The sequence below is a fragment of the Mangifera indica genome, chromosome 9 (assembly GCF_011075055.1).
Source record: "Mangifera indica cultivar Alphonso chromosome 9, CATAS_Mindica_2.1, whole genome shotgun sequence".
In the NCBI taxonomy this organism is placed as follows: domain Eukaryota; kingdom Viridiplantae; phylum Streptophyta; class Magnoliopsida; order Sapindales; family Anacardiaceae; genus Mangifera; species Mangifera indica.
In genome coordinates, this window is record NC_058145.1 from 10,559,397 (window position 1) to 10,580,712 (window position 21,316).

The 21,316-nt window shown below is 29.9% G+C and overlaps 3 protein-coding genes across 3 annotated transcripts; 2 read left to right on the forward strand and 1 right to left on the reverse strand.

Annotated features, from left to right (window-relative positions):
- Positions 1-2,105: 2,105 nt before the first annotated feature.
- Positions 2,106-3,447, forward strand: LOC123226463 (DNA damage-repair/toleration protein DRT100-like). Its single transcript, XM_044650985.1, has one exon. The coding sequence runs from the start codon at positions 2,144-2,146 to the stop codon at positions 3,242-3,244; it is 1,101 nt and encodes a 366-aa protein (XP_044506920.1). The 5' UTR covers positions 2,106-2,143; the 3' UTR covers positions 3,245-3,447.
- A 10,194-nt stretch (positions 3,448-13,641) lies between these two features.
- On the forward strand, positions 13,642-14,916 carry LOC123226240 (UPF0481 protein At3g47200-like). Its single transcript, XM_044650771.1, has one exon. The coding sequence runs from the start codon at positions 13,642-13,644 to the stop codon at positions 14,914-14,916; it is 1,275 nt and encodes a 424-aa protein (XP_044506706.1).
- A 1,539-nt stretch (positions 14,917-16,455) lies between these two features.
- Positions 16,456-20,860, reverse strand: LOC123226241. Its single transcript, XM_044650772.1, has 12 exons — positions 20,437-20,860; positions 20,129-20,334; positions 19,859-20,056; positions 19,654-19,725; positions 18,699-18,794; positions 18,519-18,598; positions 18,344-18,419; positions 18,064-18,274; positions 17,628-17,840; positions 17,450-17,548; positions 17,280-17,369; positions 16,456-17,198 (listed from the first exon to the last, which is right to left on the reverse strand). The coding sequence occupies exons 1-12, from the start codon at positions 20,858-20,860 to the stop codon at positions 16,456-16,458; spliced, it is 2,508 nt and encodes an 835-aa protein (XP_044506707.1).
- Positions 20,861-21,316: the final 456 nt, after the last annotated feature.

Consider the following 21,316-nt stretch of genomic DNA (forward strand, 5'->3'; position numbering starts at 1 on the left):
TAACTTCCAAAAATTTTTCAGACTTAAAATTTTGTATTCTATAACCATAAATACATACGATATTAAATAATTAAAATAATATGAAATAACAACATTAAACAACATGAAATTGAGTGGAATGGAAGGAGAAAAAATAATGCAGAGGGTTGGCGGCATTTTGGTTTGGAAATTTTTCAAAAATGAATTTTTGTATTTTATAATTATCAGTACAATATTAAACAACTTTAAACAATAAAAATTGCATGAAACAACAATATTAAACAACATGAAATTGAGTGGAATGGAAGAAAGTGCGAAAAATATCAGTTCGAGTGTTGGTTAAGCCAAGCCCTACAGCCAAAAGGTTGGTGTCGCCAACTTCTTCTTCGTCTGAAAATTTTTTAGACCAAAATTTTTGTATTTTTTAACTATCAATACAACATTAAACAACATTATAACAGCTTTAAACACTGAAAACAACATGAAATAACAACATTAAACAATCTAATAATATGAAATCACAACAAAATTAAATTTTACATAAAGTCATGAACATGAATTTACTATACATTATTTGATTTTCAATTATTCATAAAGAAAATAGATAACATATGAGCTTGAATCAAGATTGATTTGAATGTGGATGATTTTGTTGTGAAATCTTTGCAACAAATGTTAATTCTCTAAATAAATCTATCAATTTTCGTCTCTCCTCCCTTGTGTCCAATTTGAATCCTTTATAATAGTTTTATCACTGGTTTTATTGTTCAATCACATGTGTTCTCTGTTGAAGAAGTGTTTTTCCCATGCTGCAAAGATTCCTTCTTCATTGAAAGGTTGAAGAAAAAGATTCTCTCTTTCTTCATGCAAGAGTTATATCAACAAGGGTATTTTGAGAAAATGAAACCTTATTGTGGTATTTTGTTTTAGCTTTGAGATGAGTATTATATATGTATACACAATTAAATAAAAAGGTAAAAATTTCAATTTTCCAGTCAAAAGACTATTTTCCAAAGTTGAGGGAAAAAGACAGTTATATATTTCTCACAGTTAAAAAATTTAAATATTTATTTAAAATTTAAATTTGTTATTATATATCCAAAAAAATTTTATTTAGGTTAATGATAAAATAGTTATTTTATTAGTAATGCTAAAATAATTATAATTATACTTATATTTTATTTTTTCTGTTAATTTAAAATACTAAAATTTTTTTTAAGATTAAATTTTAGAAAATTTATATTTTCTCCTAAGGTTTGATATCCCAAAATTTGACTATTTTCTCTGACGAGAAATAATTCTCTCCTAAAATTTAGCTAAAACTTTCATTTATACAACAAAAGGGGTCATCAAGGGATGATGCTTCATCGTCCCTAAGTTTGGGGTGAAATTTTCAAGATTTAGGGTAGAAACCAATGGTCATTGATGACTGGAAAGGTTAGAAAAAATTTTAGTATTTAAGGAAGAAGTTACTTTTTAAAATTACGATTTAAGATGAAATATTAGTTTTTAAAACCTAAAAAAAAGATAAAATTGTATATATTTTAATATTATTATTAAAATAATAATTTTACTTTTATATTTAATATCAACTTTAACAAAAATTTAAGGATTAATTAATATTCTCTAATATATTTTTAAGATGAGCCAAAACTTGTCATTTGGCGTATGTAATTTGAATCATCTCCAAGATTTTTGAAAGGTGTAATTGATATTTTTGATGGCATCTATGAGCCTTTTTAAACATGCAACAAAATCTTAAAAAAAAAAAATATATATATATATATATATATTTTTCTTGAAAACATATTTTAACATATAACAAAATCTCTCAAAAAACCTTTTTTTTCAAATTAAAAAAAAGCACAGAACTCATAAAAAAATTCCCTTAATAATTCTGTATCTTTGGTGGGATATACGGTCAAATCACTGTCCAAAAAGTCATTTCCGAATCCGAATAATACAATACACGTGGCAGCAACACTACGAAGAAGCTGCTAAGAAGTAAGAACAACCTAAGTCCGACGTTAGGGGCAAAACCGTCACAGAAAAAAATCACCACTATTTGACCACAGCGTACTCAGTTTCATGATCATGCTCAGAGTTCACTTCCCTAACATCTCTAACTCCAAACGCACCGTTTTGTTTAATCACGGCCACCACCATGGCTTCACTCCTCCACCACATTATGATTTCACTCTTCATCGCCCTTAGTTTTCTTTTCGTCCACGGCTGCCATCCGTCAGAACGGGCAGCTCTCTTAGCTTTCAAAGCTGCACTCAACGAGCCTTATTTAGGCATCTTCAATACATGGACGGGCAACGACTGTTGCCACAACTGGTACGGCATCAGTTGCGACGTCGAATCTTACCGGGTTGCTGATATTAACCTTCGTGGCGAGTCAGAGGATCCAATAGTTGAACGAGCTCACAGAACCGGCTACATGACTGGCTATATCTCACCGGCGATATGTAAACTGAAGCGCCTCTCGAGTTTGACCATCGCCGACTGGAAGGGGATCACCGGCGAAATCCCTCGTTGCCTCACTTCGCTTCCTTTTCTTCGCATTATCGATTTGATGGGAAACAAGTTATCGGGCGAGATTCCGGAGGATATCGGACGGCTTCATAGCCTTACCGTTTTAAATATTGCCGATAATTATATAACGGGAAGAATTCCTGAATCTTTGACTAATCTTTCTAGCTTAATGCATCTTGATTTAAGTAACAACCGTATTTCCGGTCTCATTCCCCGAGATATCGGGCGGCTTCCCATGTTGAGTCGAGCTTTGCTGTCTCGGAATCAGATATCCGGTACGATCCCAGAATCCATTTCAAAAATTTATCGTCTCGCTGATTTGGACTTATCCATGAACCAGATATCGGGGCAAATACTGGCTTCTTTAGGTAATATGGTGGTTCTAGCGACATTGAATCTTGATTTTAACAAACTTTCGGGTGCCATACCGGCGAGTTTGTTGACTTCAGCTATTAGCACCCTAAATTTGAGTAAGAACTCGCTTGAAGGAAAAATACCGGATGTTTTCGGGCTAAGATCGTATTTTACAGCTCTTGATTTAGCGTTTAATAATCTGAGAGGGCCGATACCGAAATCGATATCGCAAGCGTCGTATATCGGCCATTTAGATTTGAGTCACAACCATCTTTGTGGAAGGATACCGGACGGTTCACCGTTTGATCATCTTGAAGCTTCTCAGTTTGCTTATAACGATTGCCTCTGTGGGAAGCCCCTTAAAGCTTGTTAAGATAATGTATCGGCCGAGATGGGATTTAGTTTTTCCGGTCTGATTTCGAGATATCGTGAATATATGATGTTTGTTGTACTACTTTGTAACAGTAAACAAGTACCGTATTTATGTTTATTCAATAATTTTGTAATAAATTAGAAATTATTTTTAAGATTGGTGTAAAAATATTGTTGAATTACTGCAAAACTATGGTTTTATAAGCTTGGTTCTTTGTTTTTTCCTTTTTTTTTTTTCCAGTAATTAAAAGTGTATATTAAGAAGGCCAACCCACTCAAGGATTACTACAAACTCAATTTTTTACTTATTAATTATTAAAAATTTAAATACTTACTATTTTATTAAATTTCGTTATTATTATCAAAAATAAAATTATCATTTGATAAAAATATTTAAAAAAACTATAAATTTATCATATCCCCAACCCCTTAAGTTTAAAAACTAATCATTTATCCCACATTTTCTCACACAAAGTTTGAAAAATCAATATTTCTCCCCTAGAGTTTTCCAACACATTACTTACAGCTGAAGACGGTGGCGTTCTCTCTCCCTCCTAGCTTCTCTCTTAATTGTGCTTCATTTTTTATCATCATTGGTTGTCCTCTCTCTCATTTATCAGTGTATGCGACAAAGAGATCTTAGTCTCTTTGTCGCATGACAATCGAAAGGGAGGGAGAGGATGGTTAGAAATAGAGTGAAGTTGAGAGAAAAGCCGAGAGGGAGGGAGATCGCTACCATTATTGTTGTCTCTGGCAGTCGACAACTGTTATAAAAACCTTAGGGGAGAATATAGGTTTTTCAAACTTTGGGTAATGGAGACTTTGTTAGTTTTTTAAATTTGAATGGTGAAAATGTGATAAATTTTTAGTTTTTAAAATATTTTTTAAATTACAATTTTATCCCTAATAATAACAATAAAATTTAATTAAAAAATATGTATTTAAATTTTTGATAATTAACAAATAAAAAATTAAGTTTATGTGGGAAACAGTCATTGGCCTATTAAGAATAAGGAACAAAAGATCTCTAAAGGGTGCAACCAAACAAAATTCTGCCTAAAGAGAAAGCTTGGTTCATATTAATTTCATGTAACAATGGCCATCGACATTTTTTCGTGAATCGGCTTTTAATGTTTTTTGAAATTGATGATATAATAATAATTTCATGCCAACTCACATGACAGACATAAGTCTCTATCGATCGGGACCTAAAATTAATGTATTTTATTTAAGTCCGTAGGTGAGTTGACCTGGTTTGATTTTGAAAATTGACTTAATTCGGATGGACTCTATTTGAGTTTGTTTTTTCTTTTGTGAATGTGAATCAAAATTAGGCTATAATATATTGTTTGATTGGAAAATAAGTAAAATTTGAATCAAATAAGATTTGACTCAAAATGGCTTGCAAGCTATCTATCAATTTGATTGAATTCAAATTAACTCATAACTGGTTTAAACCCAATTTAAAGGTTAAAATATGATGTTGTTTATCATTTGAATATATAAAATCCTTTCTTATCAACATTTTCTCTTTGACTTCCTTTTGACATGTAACCTACAAAATTTTACCTTCATTAATCGCTCTCTTCAATCTCCATTGTTGCTCTTTGCATTTGTTTCTTTTCTTATTTTCCAAGATCATCATTTTGAGACTGGAAGAAACAAACAAATATATATCTATCTTGATCTCTTTCTTTTAAACTTTTGTTCTCATATATTATTTCACCATATCTTTCACCATATCGATAGTTATTATGGTCGATAAAAGTTTCATGATTTTAATTACATATATTTGTTTTTTTGTTATTAGTTGATACATCACATATTTTCTAGTTTTTATCTTTAACGATAAAACCCTAATTGAAACCTTAATATCTTTGTTTGACAATTAATATGTTGGATACTCATATTTGAACTTGTTTGATTGTTTCATAAGTTCGGTGGTAGTATTTGACCAATTGAAATGTTTGATAACATGAGAAAAATGATGGTGGACTGTTAGGAGATGTAGTTGTCATGTGATGTTGTTAAATTTGTAATATGAGTTAATGAATGTGGTTGACATTCTTTATTCTCTATAAAATATCTTAGACTTGAATTTGTAACATTTTGTTTGTCGATTAAATTTGTGACATCTAATGTTTGGTTTTAATGAATTCGAGTCACAAATCAAATTCGAATTACAAACTCAAACTATAAACTCGAGTTACAAACTTGTATCAAATTACAAACCTCAAATTTTTTTTTCAAACCTAACTCGAACCTTCCTTTGGATTGGTACGCCGAACCCCAGTTGAATTTGAGTTACCTCTAACATTTATCAAATCGAACTCAAGTCAATTCATGTTCAAGGTTGATATGATTCACATCCACTGCTAATTTTATTAGAGTTTTCATTAAATAATAACTTGTCCTCTCAATATAATTATTTAGATGAAAATTGTCCATCCACAACACGTGAAACTTTTAGATTCAATAATAATGACTGAATGTAATATTACATTCAAACGCTCCTCAGAGGATAGTTTGAGTGGTAAAAGAGAAGACTTTATGTATAAGAGCGCATGAGTTTAAGTTTTATTTGACTATATTTCAAGATCAAACTCTTAATTTATCTGATTCAATAATTATGGAGTCCGTCACTGGAAATATTTTCTATTTCAGTAGCAAAGGCAACGTATGTCTACAAATTTCAGCGACAAAACAAGCGGTAAAATTCAGGGTTTTCATATTGTGTTTGTTATTGATAGTTGGCTTGGCAGCTGCAGCTACAAACTGAATAAATTGATCTTTGATTCATGTTTATTTACACCAACAATTAACTGCCAAGTCTATTCTACATGCCGCTGAAATAAACTTAGGTAAAGTTTTAACGAATTTTGGCCTTCCATTTCAATAATGCATGCATATGACAGTTTTATGACACCACTTAATTAATTAGTTAAAAAACAATGTTATATACATATATTTTTTAGTATATGATTGAATATACAAATAATATTTTATTGTATCATTAGATATTATTTTATCCTTAAATAAAAATCATTTAATCACGTGATAACTCATTATCTATATATCTAATTATGTATTTAAAAGTATGCACATATAATTTTATTGTTAATAATATAACGAGACTATACAATAACATATAGGGATATATTGTTAGTTTTTGTTGTAGAAATACTTATTTGAGACAAACTTATCATAAGTTTTGATTTATATGATGAGAGATATATAGTTAGTTTTTGTTGTAGACTAAACTAAACTTAATTAATTTTGTAGAAATTCTAACTTTATTTAGTTTAATCAAATAATAAAATTATGTGTACCCATTTTGATACATAATTTGTATACACAGATGAGGTGTCATCATGTGATTAGATATTTCTTTATCATATGGTGACACATGTTTTAAAATCACTTAATTATATGATGACACATCACTGTGTACATGAATTGTGTATCAAAAATGGGTACACACAGCATTGCTCTTAATCAAAATATGACTTTACAGTTTTTAATAACGTTGGTATCATGATTCTTGGTTTGAGTTGAATTATCAATGATTTCTAGTTTAATTAGATTGAGGGTTAAGCTTTATAAAGGAGCATGTTGGAAAATTTATGTTTTAAGAGAGAATAAAATGATATGTATGATTTATGTTTATTAAAAACACATTTTGATGGTGGCTAATATTAAGTTTAATTTGGTTAAATAAAATTGGGTAATTGAATGTTTCCATTAAAGTTTACAAATGAATTTAATATAATAAATAAGAATATCCTAGTACATATCAAAAGTTTTATGATCTTAGTAGACAATTCAATGTAAACTTATTGGACCTTTGATGGAAAAGTTTTATAATATTCTATTATTGGCTAAGTATCTTCTTTGATACTCAAGCATAACTTAATGTTGAATGTCATTATTCATAAAAGTTTAGGAGAGGAAGACTGGTCATCACAATCTAGGAGAATTTTAGAAGCTCCATAGATTCAAAAAACATGATGTGTAAGATATTCCTACAATCCTATAAGTTTTTAATTTAGTATTTTATGAGCTATATGAGATCTTGCAGATTTATATTGTTTCATGTACGGATTAATATTGCATATGGTATTAGAGCTAGATGTAATAGACTATGAAATTTGAAAATTTTGGATTGGTAGAACAATGATGAGAAGATCAACATGTAATTTGATTATAAGAACCTTATGCATATGTATGATGGTCAATCTAAAAAAGTTTATACCATCAAATATTATTCTAACCAAGAGCTTATATAATGTAGAAAGAGTATTATTATATTAAATGACCTTATAAAAAGGCAAGGACAAATCGTATATGTTAAAACTGATGTTGTCAGCATAGCGCAATATATGAATACATATTGACTATATGTTCATTAAACTGACTTGTTAGAGGATGATAACCCTATTTTCCATAGAAGAAATCTTCAAATAAATAGAGGTGCATATAATCTTACACTTAAACTTACCAAAATGTCTTACTTACCAATCAACCTAATTTGACACTAATCTAACGTAATCTTTTTTATTAACCCTAAGAAGTGGTTCTCTGTTGTGCTTCTCTTATTGTGTCCACTCAATAGCTCAATGTCTTCTTGGCTTTCTAAGTGTTGCATGGTTCTATCAACCCATCTCGAAACCTCCTTTATCCTCCAACCAACTGCCAACCTAGTTGTTAGAATTTGTAGAAGTTATAAAAAAATGACACCAGATTGCGTAGTAGTTATGAAGAGATCAGTGGACTAGATTGTTATGATCATGTGAAAATGGTTTTATTGGATTTTGTATTCGTTTAGAATAAGCTTTTGCAATTTATTTTGAGGAGTTGTTTATGCTAGCTGAACTCTAATAAAAAGTCATTCTTAATCAATCTTGCGATTGTAACTTACAAGGATGATCAAAGACTAGTTGGTAAGTATTATGATTTTAGAGTTTAGAATTTATGATTCACGATTTAATGTTAAATGTTTAGAATTTACAGTTTTTTTGTTTAAAGTTTATGTTTTAAGGTTTAAGGTGCAAAGGTTTGAAGTTCACAATTTCAAATTTAGAATTTATGGTTTACAGTTCATGCTTTCAATTTAGAGTTAAAGTTAAGGATTTACGAGATCAAAGTTTTCAGCCTACCGTTTACCGTTTATGATTCGTGGTTTTCATGTAATGTAATCAAACCAAAAACAAAGACCCAAGTTCAATAACCTTGGCTTTCTCTGATCACAACAACAAATGCACATTAATCATGGTATAAATCTAAGGGCAAATGACCATGTCCCACCCAAGGTTTTATGACATTTCAATTTCAACCCTTTAAATTTCAAAAAGTCAAATTCATACTAGTCATATTTCTTTTTATAAGTTTATTTGTTTTTTTTCTTAAAAATGATTGTTTTGTTTTTTCTTAAAATTATAAAATTACTATTAACATTAAAAAATATCAATAAACTCTAATAAACTTTAAAATATTTTATTTTATTTAGTTCTTTAAGGTGTAATTATCATTTTTTAAACTATTGAGAGACATTTTAAAAATTTGGAAAATTCAAAAACAGTGTCAAATTTTTTTATATTTCCAAAACCCTTTAAAATTTCATTAATACCTTTTTAAAAAATTATAATTCACCTTTTTTACTTTTGAAAAGGTAAAATAGAAAAAACAAAGGAGAAAAAAAAATTAAAGAAAAATGGAAAAGAGAGAGAATATGAGAAAAAAGAGAAACTTGAAATTTTTTTACAAAATGACATTCTTTCCCATTCATTTAATGAAATTTATAAATAGAAGTAAATAACATATGTGAATTTGATTTTTGAAGCTTAAATAGTGGGAATTTGTTAGTTTAACAAACTTTGGGTGGGAAAGAGTATTATGGCCAAAATCTAGAGGTCAAAAGGATTTCTTTTATTTTATGTCAAATTAATTGCCCTTAGGCCTTACGTTCCCACCTTCCATTCGGGGAACAAGGGCAGTCGGAATGAGAATGGCCATTTCCATCATAATAAGGTAATATTGAATGAACAATATTATATATATATAATATAAAATTTAAGTATATAAATAATATATTATTATGTGATTAGATGTTATTTTATTCTTAATTTAAAATAATTAAATTATAAAATAATATATTATCTATATATTTAAATTATATACAAAAATATATATACATCTAATTTTATTGACATTGAAAACCAAGAAGAACAATCTCGGCATCAGAAATGCAACACAAAATCAATAAGTTGAGCACATGTTATTTAACAAAATTATACACATTTTAAACTGCAGTAAAAACTTGAAATTACGAGCTAATATAATTTATCATAAAAGGACTCAAAACAAAAGAACAGCGCAGAGAAATAGCCATCCCTAAACAAATTAACATTGCTAAGACCTTTACTACTTAGAATCTACTCAAATGGATGTAGAACAATCTTTCTCAGAAACCAAGAAAAAGCACTTAGAATTCTAAAATCCAACCCATTTTATTGAAAACTTTCTTATGGTGTTTGGTTTAGAGAATATTTTATTACTAAAATTTTATAAATTACCTTGAAGATAAATTATCTTGAAGATTACTAAGTATAAATTATTATTATTATATTTGATAAACTGGGTAAGTATAAATAATTATTGTGTTTGGTTAGAAGTAATAAGAAAATATTAGTATATTATTTTACTTAAATAACTTTGAGTATAAATATTTTAAAATATTTTTTTATGTTATTTGTTATATTAATTGAAAATGAGATTATTTTTGTCTTAAAAAATTAAAAAATAAATATATAGTTATAATAAAATGAATATTATCTTGGTAATATTTTAATACCTAAAGTGGAGGTGATAATTAGATTATCCCTTATATTACCTGACATATCACTATTGGTAATAGAACATTACCAAAATATTTAATTACTTATAAATCAAACAAAATAATGTAAGTAATAAAAGATAAATTATCAGAGTAATCTTTAATACCGTTTAATCAAACGCCTCTTAAAATGCAGATTCTATAAACCAAAAGAACAGAAAACAAAGATCAAGAAAATGAAAAACGTAATGCTTTGGTGGACGACTAACAATGCAATAAGACATATTGGGAAGTTGATCCTTTCGGTATGAGTGTGTATAATTTGATTTGATGCAATTTAAGAACTTTTAAAATTAAACTGAAAAAAAGGTTTAAAAAATTTTCAAACAAAATCAAATCATTTTATATTTCAAACCAAACCAAACTAATTTGAAAAAACATAAAACTATTTGAACTGGATTGAAGTACAATTTGAATTAATTCAAAATCATTAACTTTCAAAATATTTCCTAGTCAATAAATTATGATTGAATAATAGTTATCTAAGGCATAAAATAAACATGTAAAGTGAACATGAAATAAAATATAATAAACATGTAAAGTTTTATAATTTTTATTTCAAATAATCCCTTGTACAATGTAGAGATTATATCAATTTATATATGTGGCTTCTAAAGCTTACACAATTAGCCACTTAAAATAGAATGGACAAAAAATGTATTGAATCTTGTATTATATTCAGTTTTTTTTATATAACTGTTATTTTTGAAATTAGTAAGGAGTATATTAAAATTTTAAAAATTTCAAAACACCTCAAACTTCTAAAAATTTCTAAAAACCCTATAAAAATTTAATTAACACACCTCGATTTTTTGAAAATTAAATGCACTCCAAACATATGATTACATTTTATAAATCAAATTAACGTCCTTCACTTTTGAAAGGAGTTTTCGTCATCGATTTGCTTAAAGTACCACTAATTATTAGTCTAAACAACCTTTTTTAATAAATTCATGTTACCTTAATTATTTATTAAACCGTTAAGTAAGGAAAGACTAAAGGATAAACCTTGGTTAGTTAAGTTTTAGATCTATTGACTCAATCTTATTGTTGAAAACATAAAATATTCTTGAAAAGATTTTGATTCTACGGTATTCTATTAAGTATATATATGCCACCTTCTTCTTTAATATAATTAATACATACAACTAACATTCCTTTGTACGTATATTAAGAGTTAAATTTTTAGAAAATTTATGTATAACTAACATCCGTTTGTCCTACAAATAGGACTTTGTACGAATAAAGAAATAATTTTATATGAAAAATAGACTTCACAATGCTCATTGCTCTACCTTTGCCCGTTTACCGAGTGCTCACAGTATAAATATATATCATTTTAGAACCAGCAATTCTATCACGGCTGCTTTCCAGCATTTCAAAAGAAGAGCAACGAAATTTAAAGCTACAAGATCTCAGTCAAAAAATTGTAAGTATTTTAATTATATTTTGGTATATTTGTTGTTCATATATTGTTAGCTCTTTGAATGCCAAATTACTTACCATTAATTGTCTTGCACAAATTACACGAAGAAATAGAAAAAAAAAAAAGAAGAGAAAACCTCACTCTCCTTTAATGAAATCTTAGTTTGGTTTCATTAATATAGTAAAGTAATATTAATTTTATAATACAAAGTTTCATGTATATAGTATGCATATTTTAAAAATATCTTGATCAAAATTTGGTCGTGTTCATGCTTTTTCTTGCTTTTAACATTTTTTTGTTTTTGGTTTTTTACGTTGATCTGTTTGGGGTTGTTCATGATGATGAAGTACAAAGTGGGATTGTTGATTTATGATGAGTAAATTACATTGTCGCATTCAAGGTTGAGCCTAAACACACCTTTTCAACTTTAGATAACATAAATAATATTTTTATATTTAAAATCAAACTCTGTTAATAAAAAAAAAATCTTAAAGTAGTATCAAAATGTAAAATTATTATGTTATTTTTCGAAATTATAATATAACGCCAAATTAGCAAAATTTAAAAAATCTTTCAAATATCTAAATTGCTAAAAACCCTATTATTTTTATTTTCTTTTACTTTCACCTCTTTCTTGATCGTATATCTAGTTGACCCCACCACCTCCCTTTCTTTGGCATCCCACTCCACAGTTCCAACCTCTCAATCCACCTCTCTTGTACAATCATTTTTTGCCCTTTTCTCATCACGAGTTTTAACCCCCAAAATCCTTTGTCTTGTCACCACTGAAGCTTTCATTGATGACTCTTGTCGTGAGTTATTGATGACTTGATTGAGTAAATGATTCGTGAACAACAACTTAGATGCTATGAGGGAGAGGATTCAGGGGGTCGAAACTTGTGATGTTGGTAAGATTGTGACAGTAGGAAGAAGATCTTCAATGCTAAGGTTTCTAATGGATTATAAATATTCAAATGTAAGATTTCAAACCTTTAAAAAAGGTCAAACTATTATTTTTAAATATTTAGGTGAAATTTGTAAAAAGTTATTTTTATTTTTTTCAAAATATCTAGATGGTGAAATTACTATAAACAATATTATATATATTCAGTTTTAAATATTCAATTAACTTTCACTGATGTCTTATCATGTGATTGAATATTACTTTATTTTTAATTCAACAACTTTTAATTGTACAATAATATACCATTTGAGTATTTAAACTAAATATATATAGTTTTATTGAATTACTAGGATACCCTTGTGACATTATTTTTTTTTATAAAGTTCGATTTTGAATAAAAAAATGTTATTTATGCCATGAAAGAGTTAAAAAAAAAGAAAAGTTGGGGCTAAACTGGGTGGGAAAATATCATTTACTCATTTATAATTAAAGCTTTGGCATTGGTTATCTCTCTTTCAGTCTTTTCATGACTAATATTTTTATTATATATTTTAATTTCTTCTAATAATTATTTCATTATGAAAGCAATATATGTATTTTTTTTTAAATTAATGGCAAATTTACATGCTGGTTGAAAAAATGATGGGTGAATTAGTATATTTGTCATTGATCGTTAACATAATCAAATCAATTAATAATTTAAAAAATTATATATGGGTTAAGATTTAAAATTATATCTTTTTTGTTAATATTACTGGGTTATTATTTAGCAAAAATACACACCTCGAGAGTTTATTATAAAAAAAAAACCCATAATTTTTTTATTAGTCTTTAAATTTATACTGTCTAATTATATTATAACATATTAATTTATACATATAATTATTATATATAAAAAATTGTACACAATTTTATGAAACAGTCAAATATCTTACAAAGTATTCCAATTTTGGGATTTCTGTGTTTTGTTGCATCATTGGTTTGAGATAGAAGAAGTGTTTAGTTTATGTAGTTCTGCTTTTAGATTTGAATGTAACTTTTCTTAGTTGATGTTCCAGTATTTCCTAGTAGTTTGACTACAAGCTTGAAATTCTTCTGCTTTTTACTATCATCTTTTATATTTTACTGTTTTCTCTTGGATGAGATTTTTCCTATATTAATTTCAGCAAACAAAAGATGCCTAATAGCCAGGATGATGTCACGAAATTAGCGAATTCTTTGAGAAACAAGTTTGAAAAATTGCATCCCTTATCCGATGAATGCTTCATCTATAAGGTTCCTCAGAGATTGCGTCAGTTAAATGAAGGGCTCTACACTCCAAAAGTTGTCTCAATTGGGCCGCTTCACCATGGCAGGGAAGAGTTAAAACCTATGGAAGAGATTAAAATAAGATACCTAAGAGACTTTCTTCAACGTACCAAGGCACCCATGGAAGAATTTCTTAAGTATATAAAGGAAAGAGAAACGAAATTGAGAAAATGTTATGCGGAATCCATTGAGCTTCAGAGTGCTGAGTTTTTAGAAATGATTTTTCTGGATTCTGTCTTCCTCATTGAGTTCTCACTAAGGATCCACCATCAACGGAATACTGGAGTGGACAGAATATTTACAAAGCCATGGATGAAAAAGGATGTGAGAGATGACTTGTTTCTCCTAGAAAATCAGCTTCCATTGTTCATTATCAAGGACTTGTTTGAGCTAGCTAAAAGCAAAATGCAAAATGACAAGCCCTATGAAGGAGTTTCTATGAGAGAGCTTGTTCTTGACCTCTGGGAAGATTTATGTATCAATCTCTTTACAGAAAAGTCTTTGGAGCAGCACTTTGATGGAGCACGACATTTTGTTGATCTGATAAGACTTTGTCTTCAGCCATCAGAATTAGGGCAAAGTGGTGAAGTCAAAACTATAGTCACTCCAACTATAACACAACTTCTCCAGGCCGGAGTTAAGTTTAAAGTTGGGTCAGTCAATAGTTTATTTGACATAAAATTCAATCATGGGACTCTGGAAATCCCAAAATTGACAATAGACGATCGAACTGAAGCTCTGTTCAGAAATCTGGAGGACTTTGAGGCATTGAATTATGGAATTAAATACTATGTGAATGATTACATTACGATTATGAGTTACCTCGTCAACAGTCCAAAAGATGTGGAAGTACTTGTGGAGAAGGGAATCATAGAAAATTTTCTGCCCGGTAGCGAAGAAGTTTCAACGATGTTTCGAAACCTTGCGAAAGAGAACAAGATAGATAATAGCGATTTCTCGTATGTAGGTTTTATTGAAGATCTAAATGCCCGCTGCAGATCCTCATGGCACCACTGGGAGGCTGCTTTGATACAGGATCACTTCAACACGCCATGGGCTTCCATCTCCATCGGCTATGCTGTTGTTATTCTCCTTCTTAGTTTCATACAAACCATTATTGCCATCAGAAGTTCTCTGCCATAGAGGAAGAATAAATGTGAGGTTTCATTATGTGGTTTGATTGTTCAATGAAGAATAAATAAGTATGAGGTTTTGATTTTGTACTTCAATTGTATTTTCAATAAAGAGTAATAACTGTGTGGTTTGGTTATGCATTGTATAATTTATCTCACATTTTATAATCTTTCTCAATTCTGAAAATTAATTGAATTGCAATTAACTTTTAATAGATAATTTTAATAATTTTAACAAGAAAAATTATAACGACAAATGATAATGAGATTTTCTCCACCACTAAAACTTTTTAATTACAGAAAATATTTTAAACAAATTTTTCTCTCATTACATTCATAAATTTATTAATTTTTACTGAAAATACAAATAATTAGTTATTAAAATCATGAAAATAGTATTTATAATAATTGAATTTTTTTTGCTTATTATTTTTTTATAGTGATCTCTAAACTATGTTGTTATTTTAAAATTAGTGACCATTTTAAAATTAAAAGTTGTTTGCCTGAAAAACAAAGCTATTTTCTTTTCTTGAAATAAATAAAAATAATTAATATTATCTAAGTAAGGTAATATTTGAATAGTTATATGAACTTATATTAATTATGTTTTAATTTGATAAAACTGGTGAATGTATAGTCCATTAAGAATTTTTCACATGTATAATATGATCAATCATATTGTAAAAACACAATACACTTCACATATAATTTATTAATAAGTCACAAGCGTGGACTATTCAAAATTATTGGGTTTGTAATTAGAGAGCTCAATAACAGTGTTTTAAATTAAAGGCTTGGTCCCCTTTCTATATAATTTATACAATTAAAAATTTCATTCATAAGGTAACCTAATCTTGAGTGTTATTAGAAAAGAAGATCAGTTCTCTTTAGATTGATAATCGGTCAACATCATTGAAATTTTTTTAATCACCCTATTCGATCTATTACCAATATCTTGTTTTGTTCCATACTTATTAATCTGCATCAATCATGACATAATTAGGTTTTCTGAATTGCTAAAACTTCAATTCCAGTATCCTATAACCCTGTGTTAAAGAGATACAATTGATTAATTATAGGTAATTGATGATTGTGTTTAATCAATTAATCGAACAAAAGATATGTTAATTATGTTATTAAAACTTATCTCAGTTTTACAACAAATATGGAGATGGTTGACATAGAAAGTGATCAACAAAAGAGAACTAATGAATATTATCTCTCTACATTCCAAATAAAATTTCAGTATCAATTATTCAAATTGTAATTTTTTATCAATATAGTCCTTTAAATTTATGATATCATTATTTTCTTTGAGTTTATGCTTGATTGTTTTGCTAGACAAATTTCATTACTTAGTTATGATATATTTAATTAAAAAAAAAGAGATAGAAAGAAATTTTGAGATTAAAATACAAAAACTATTATTATTAAAAAAATTATTAGTAATGCCTTAATCTTTATCTAAGCATAAACGAAATAAAGGAATTCAATTATATAATACCACTTAAGAATTATGGTACCAGGATTCTGTTTCCTATAGTCTTCTTTAAGATTTCATGTTAATTTTGAAATAAACAGTATAAGACTCGTCTCTGAAGTTGTAAAGTGGAGCTAGAAGAAAATTCCTTGTCGCTCCTTTTGCTACAAAGCTGATAGGATGATACTCACTCATACCTTTCCCCATTACAAAACTGGCTGCCTCCCTAAATCCATGCTTCGATTTGTTGCAGCCGATCTTTAGGATTGCGCCTGCCTTCAACTTCCCACTTCTATACAAAAAGCAACCCTTCCAGTTTACCAATTCCAATGAAACAGTTTCAGCTTTTCCATCCAATCCACCCACCAAACGAAAAATCGAAAAGCTTTTATGTCCAGGCGGATTCGCCGCCACAAGTTCGCGATGTTTTCCTCTCTGCAGCAACTTTCCTGGAACATCAAACGGTTCTAGACTGACTGATTTGCCGATAACATCTCTGACTGATGAAAATTTTGTGGTGTCTTCATTGTTAAAGATGAGTCTGAAAGTGGCATAAACAGAAGCATTAGTGCCGAGTCGTGGAAGCTTTTCCATTGTAACCGATTGGTTGTTCATTAAGACGAAAGTTGAATTTCTGGAAACTTGAGATAGTGTAACCAAATTAGCATTGTATGGGGCAGGAATTGGGGTTATCCATTCCGAAAGAAATTTAGCTGGTTTATTCTTTATTTCCCAATCAAAGTTAGAATAACCGGCAAGTAGATAAGGACCATAAAGTATTGCCTGAAGAGACGAATAATCAGGCCGATCATCTGAATTAAAAAAAAAAAAATCAGTGTTAAATATCTTTAAAAAATATGTAGTCTATATATGTAAATTATTCACGAAGATACCTTTAATCGCCTCTGTCCAAAGATGGATCGGAAACTGAACAGTTAATTTGTCATTGGAGCTCCATTTTCTTGTGAGAGATAAATAATTACCTGATCCATGACAGCAAATTAGACTGATCAGAAGGGGGAAAAAATTAATCCCTTTGTATCTGATTGTATTAGAAATCGACCTGGAGTTGGTGCAGGCAATATCTGGTCGTTTAATTTTGCCTCAATACCAGTGGAACTTGTCCAACTTGGTATCCGCAAATTCAAGGTTGATTTTACTGCTTCCTGTGCAAGTGAAATTAAAACTGTATTCACATTTTGTGCTTCGATCAAGCAATGAATTATCCAGGGTAAGATGACAAAATGAAGTTAGTACCTTGGTTGAAGAGAAAGTTATTGTCAATCGAAGGAAAGGATCCCATGAAACAACAGGATCAACAGTTTGATTCAGCACAAACTTTCCGGATTCCCAATTAATGGAGCTCGAAACATATTGGAATATGTAAAGAGCAGGAATTTTTCCTTCCTCTTCAAAATAAATGGAATCTCCTAATTTTGAGAACGATTCAATTCCTACATGAAAGATTAAAATCTATCAAATGTTCGGTTCATAAAATACACAAGAGCAATGAATATGGATTCGAATTGGTAGAGCCTGACTATTCCCAAGGGAGGCCTAGGTTCAAGAAAGGAGCTGTGATTGTGTGTCCAATTAGTGTATCTCAGGATTCATTCATCCAATTAAGCCGGGCAGGTTCCCGGTCACAAAATAAAAAGGAATATGGATTCGATGTACCTGTTCCATAACAGCACCAAAAACTATCAAACTTTGTTCCCCAACCATGAAAAGTATTGGCCTTGGAACTTCCAGGGCCGAGTGGAAGCATATAAATCATAACTCCAGGATCCGTTCCTCGCTGAATACTAAACACGCCATTTGTCAGGGCACGCTCATAATAGTCCGCATATCGCAGGGATTTTGTCCATCGGAGAAGATATCGAGAGACCTACAAAATCAATTATATTAATTAAAAAGAAGACAAGAAAACCACAGATTGATTTGTCAATGGGCATACCTTGAGCATGTTATAAGTTGTGCATGATTCTTCGTTCTCCGTAGCTAGAGTTGTCGCCAAGCGCATTGGATCACTCCTAAGGGTGAGATGTTATTGATAAAAAATTCAGAAAATTTGGGCGGCCATTGATGTTTGGATAGAAATTCAATCTCAGAAATAGTTATATTTTTAGTACCAGTGTTCAAACAGTGTTGTTCCTCCAGTTGCGTAGGTGTGGGAAGAGTTTACAATGTCAAAGAAGAAAGTCGCCATGGACTGGCAATCCAAATATTATAAGAAAATTAAAATTAATTTTTCCAAAATGAGTTTATGCCATAATTGAGAACTTATATTACCAAAAAGAAAAAAAAAATACCTTGGAAAGAGGATGACCAGTGATTTCATACCGCCTCTGCGTTCCAATAACAACAGGTATGTGTGTATTGGCGTGCATACCAGATAGGTTATCAGCCTATGAGCATAAGAAAATGAATTTGTATAATTAATTTATATATATATACATATATAAGCCCAAAGGAGTTATTCCCACCTAAGCTTTATTCTATTGGCAAAGTCCCCATCGGCTAAGTTTGAAAATCTAAATACCCACTTCCAATCAAGACAAAAACATTTGAATTTAAACACAACTAAAACCACGTTATAAACAAAAGACGGGACATTCAGTAATAAGAAACACCCATAATTGCAGCAGATAAATACCTATCAATCGACTAAGTAGAATGATCAATTTAACAGCATGAAAGTGATGCCCGACACATGTTTTGCTCGCGTAAGAACTCAAAATTCCTATCTGAAAATTATAAACTTGGGCAAACTCATCTCAACAATTGAAAACAAAGGAGTATCCAAGCATCATCTCAACAATGAACTCCATTTTTTTCCTTTTTCGTAGAACTACAAAGCACAATATTGTTATTTCGACAAAAGTTCGATTTTTTCCCACCAACGGCCGGAGACAGAAGATGTTGGTTTGAAGCAGAAACACTAGGCGACGGAAAACAAGACCTTTGAAGCAGCAACGGAAGCAGCTAAATTTTTTCTCATATTCAACTTACAATCACTAGAATGCCAACTAAAAGATGGTTGTACATATTCAGACTGCTTCCGTTTCGTTTACTACAAGAACGACACCTTTACAGGTTTTTTCTCATATTCGAGCATACTTAATCTGAAAGACCTTTCAGATAAACTTCCCCAGAAATTCTAGCTCTTTGAACTTCTTCGGTAAACTAAACCTTCGGTGAGAATAAGTCTTTTGGCCTACATATAATTGCATAAATAGAAAATAACATAAACAATGTGGAAATTACCTCAAATGCAAGCGGCCCTAAAAAGCATGTTTTGTCAAAGAGTCGGGCCAACATGAAATGCTTTTTATCTCTCTGGGATCAGTAACGTAACATTAATAATTCGTTTATTTACTTTAAATAAATAAAAATAAAATCATTTGAAAAAAAAAAAAAAAAAAAGACTAGACAGATGACAATTATAATACAAGTATTATTAGTTACTTACCGTAATGTTATATAGCCTGTAAAGTACATCATTCATGCCACCACTTTCTTCGTTAAGCGTTTGATAGTGGCCTTCCAAACCATACTTTCTTATAACATTGTGAACACGACGCCCAAAATAATCAGCCATCCATATTGTCATGTTCAAGGCCAGAGCATTATCAGCATACGTATATTGATCCAACAACCCGTTCATAATCTGTTAAAGCCAACCAATTAAAAAATATTTAATCATTTCTTTTTCGAGAAAAAAAAAGGAATAGTGTTATACCTTGTGGATGGTGTAGTATGGAGCCCAGACTTGACTATCTAAATTCTCCAGAAGTTGGAATTGCTTAGTAGGGAAAGCAGAAAGATATCCGGAGCCAATTTTTTTCTGACAACTAGATAAGGCTGATACAATTCTGGACATTTTTCCTTTTAATTTTTCATTGTGAGTGTTTGCCCACATTAGTGCTGAAGCACTCAAGTAATGGCCTTCAATTTTTTGAAGAAATTAAGTCAGTCATTTGAAAAGAATACATTGATTCATTCATCAATACTTTTGCCTAATCTAATAATGAATGTAACCGCACGTACCTACAAAATGGCCTCTGAGATTATTGGTTTTATTCTCCCAGCCTCCATATGGAGTCCCTGGAGTTGGCAAACCAGCATTTTTCCTGAAGCTCCAAACCAAATTATTGACCTTCAACATCAACAAGTACTCCAAATTTGTTTGCTGTGCTCTCCAATGCAATGAATTCGGACCCAATCTGACATTATGCAATGACACTTCCTTGAGATATCCTTCTGGCAACTTAAACTCATCAGGATTTTCCATCTGCTTGTACATCATTTCCCAGCCACGACCTTCATTTGTTGTTCCAATCCACAATTGGTATTCAGATTGCATTTCTACATTCCGGGTTTGACCTCCTGGTAATCTATCTGTGCACTCCTTTCCAAAAGCACAACCCCATAAAAGAAACACTAACAATGCCTGAAAGAAGAGAGACCCCATCATTTTTTATGCTTATTTCTTTGGTGAGTACCTCCGAAAAAGAAAGATCTCTAGTCTGTACATATATTCACAGGTGGAACTACGTAAAGAAAGAGAGATTTCAACTTAAAAACTAATAAAAAGTTTGACAAGTTTTAGAAAAAGATTTCTTTTTATATAGATAGATTGTATAAGTTATGGATTAGGATATGAATCATATAGTATATTCTTAGTGTTAAGCCATGGATTAGGATATGGATCATATAGTATATACTTAGTGTTAAGCCATGGATTAGGATATGGATAATATAAACATCTACTTAGTGTTAGATAAGACCAAGTCTCCCTCATCCCTTTAATTTTTATCCTCAAGTGTGCATATATATATATATATATATGAAAAATTATTTTTGAACAAATCAAAGAGAAAACAAGTAAATTTTTTGCCATTCTTTCCAAGCTAATTTTCTTATCAGT

What these genes read in the sequence shown, in the direction of transcription:
- LOC123226241 (XM_044650772.1), bottom strand. Translation starts at nt 20,860, where the DNA reads ATGGGGTCTCTCTTCTTTCAGGCATTGTTAGTGTTTCTTTTATGGGGT. An exon ending in CAACTTATAACATGCTCAAG is followed by an intron (nt 18,275 to 18,343) that starts GTATGCCCATTG and finishes TTGATTTTGTAG; the next exon opens with GTCTCTCGATATCTTCTCCG. An exon ending in TTGGTGCTGTTATGGAACAG is followed by an intron (nt 17,841 to 18,063) that starts GTACATCGAATC and finishes TCTTTCATGTAG; the next exon opens with GAATTGAATCGTTCTCAAAA.
- LOC123226463 (XM_044650985.1), top strand. Translation starts at nt 2,144, where the DNA reads ATGGCTTCACTCCTCCACCACATTATGATTTCACTCTTCATCGCCCTT.
- LOC123226240 (XM_044650771.1), top strand. Translation starts at nt 13,642, where the DNA reads ATGCCTAATAGCCAGGATGATGTCACGAAATTAGCGAATTCTTTGAGA.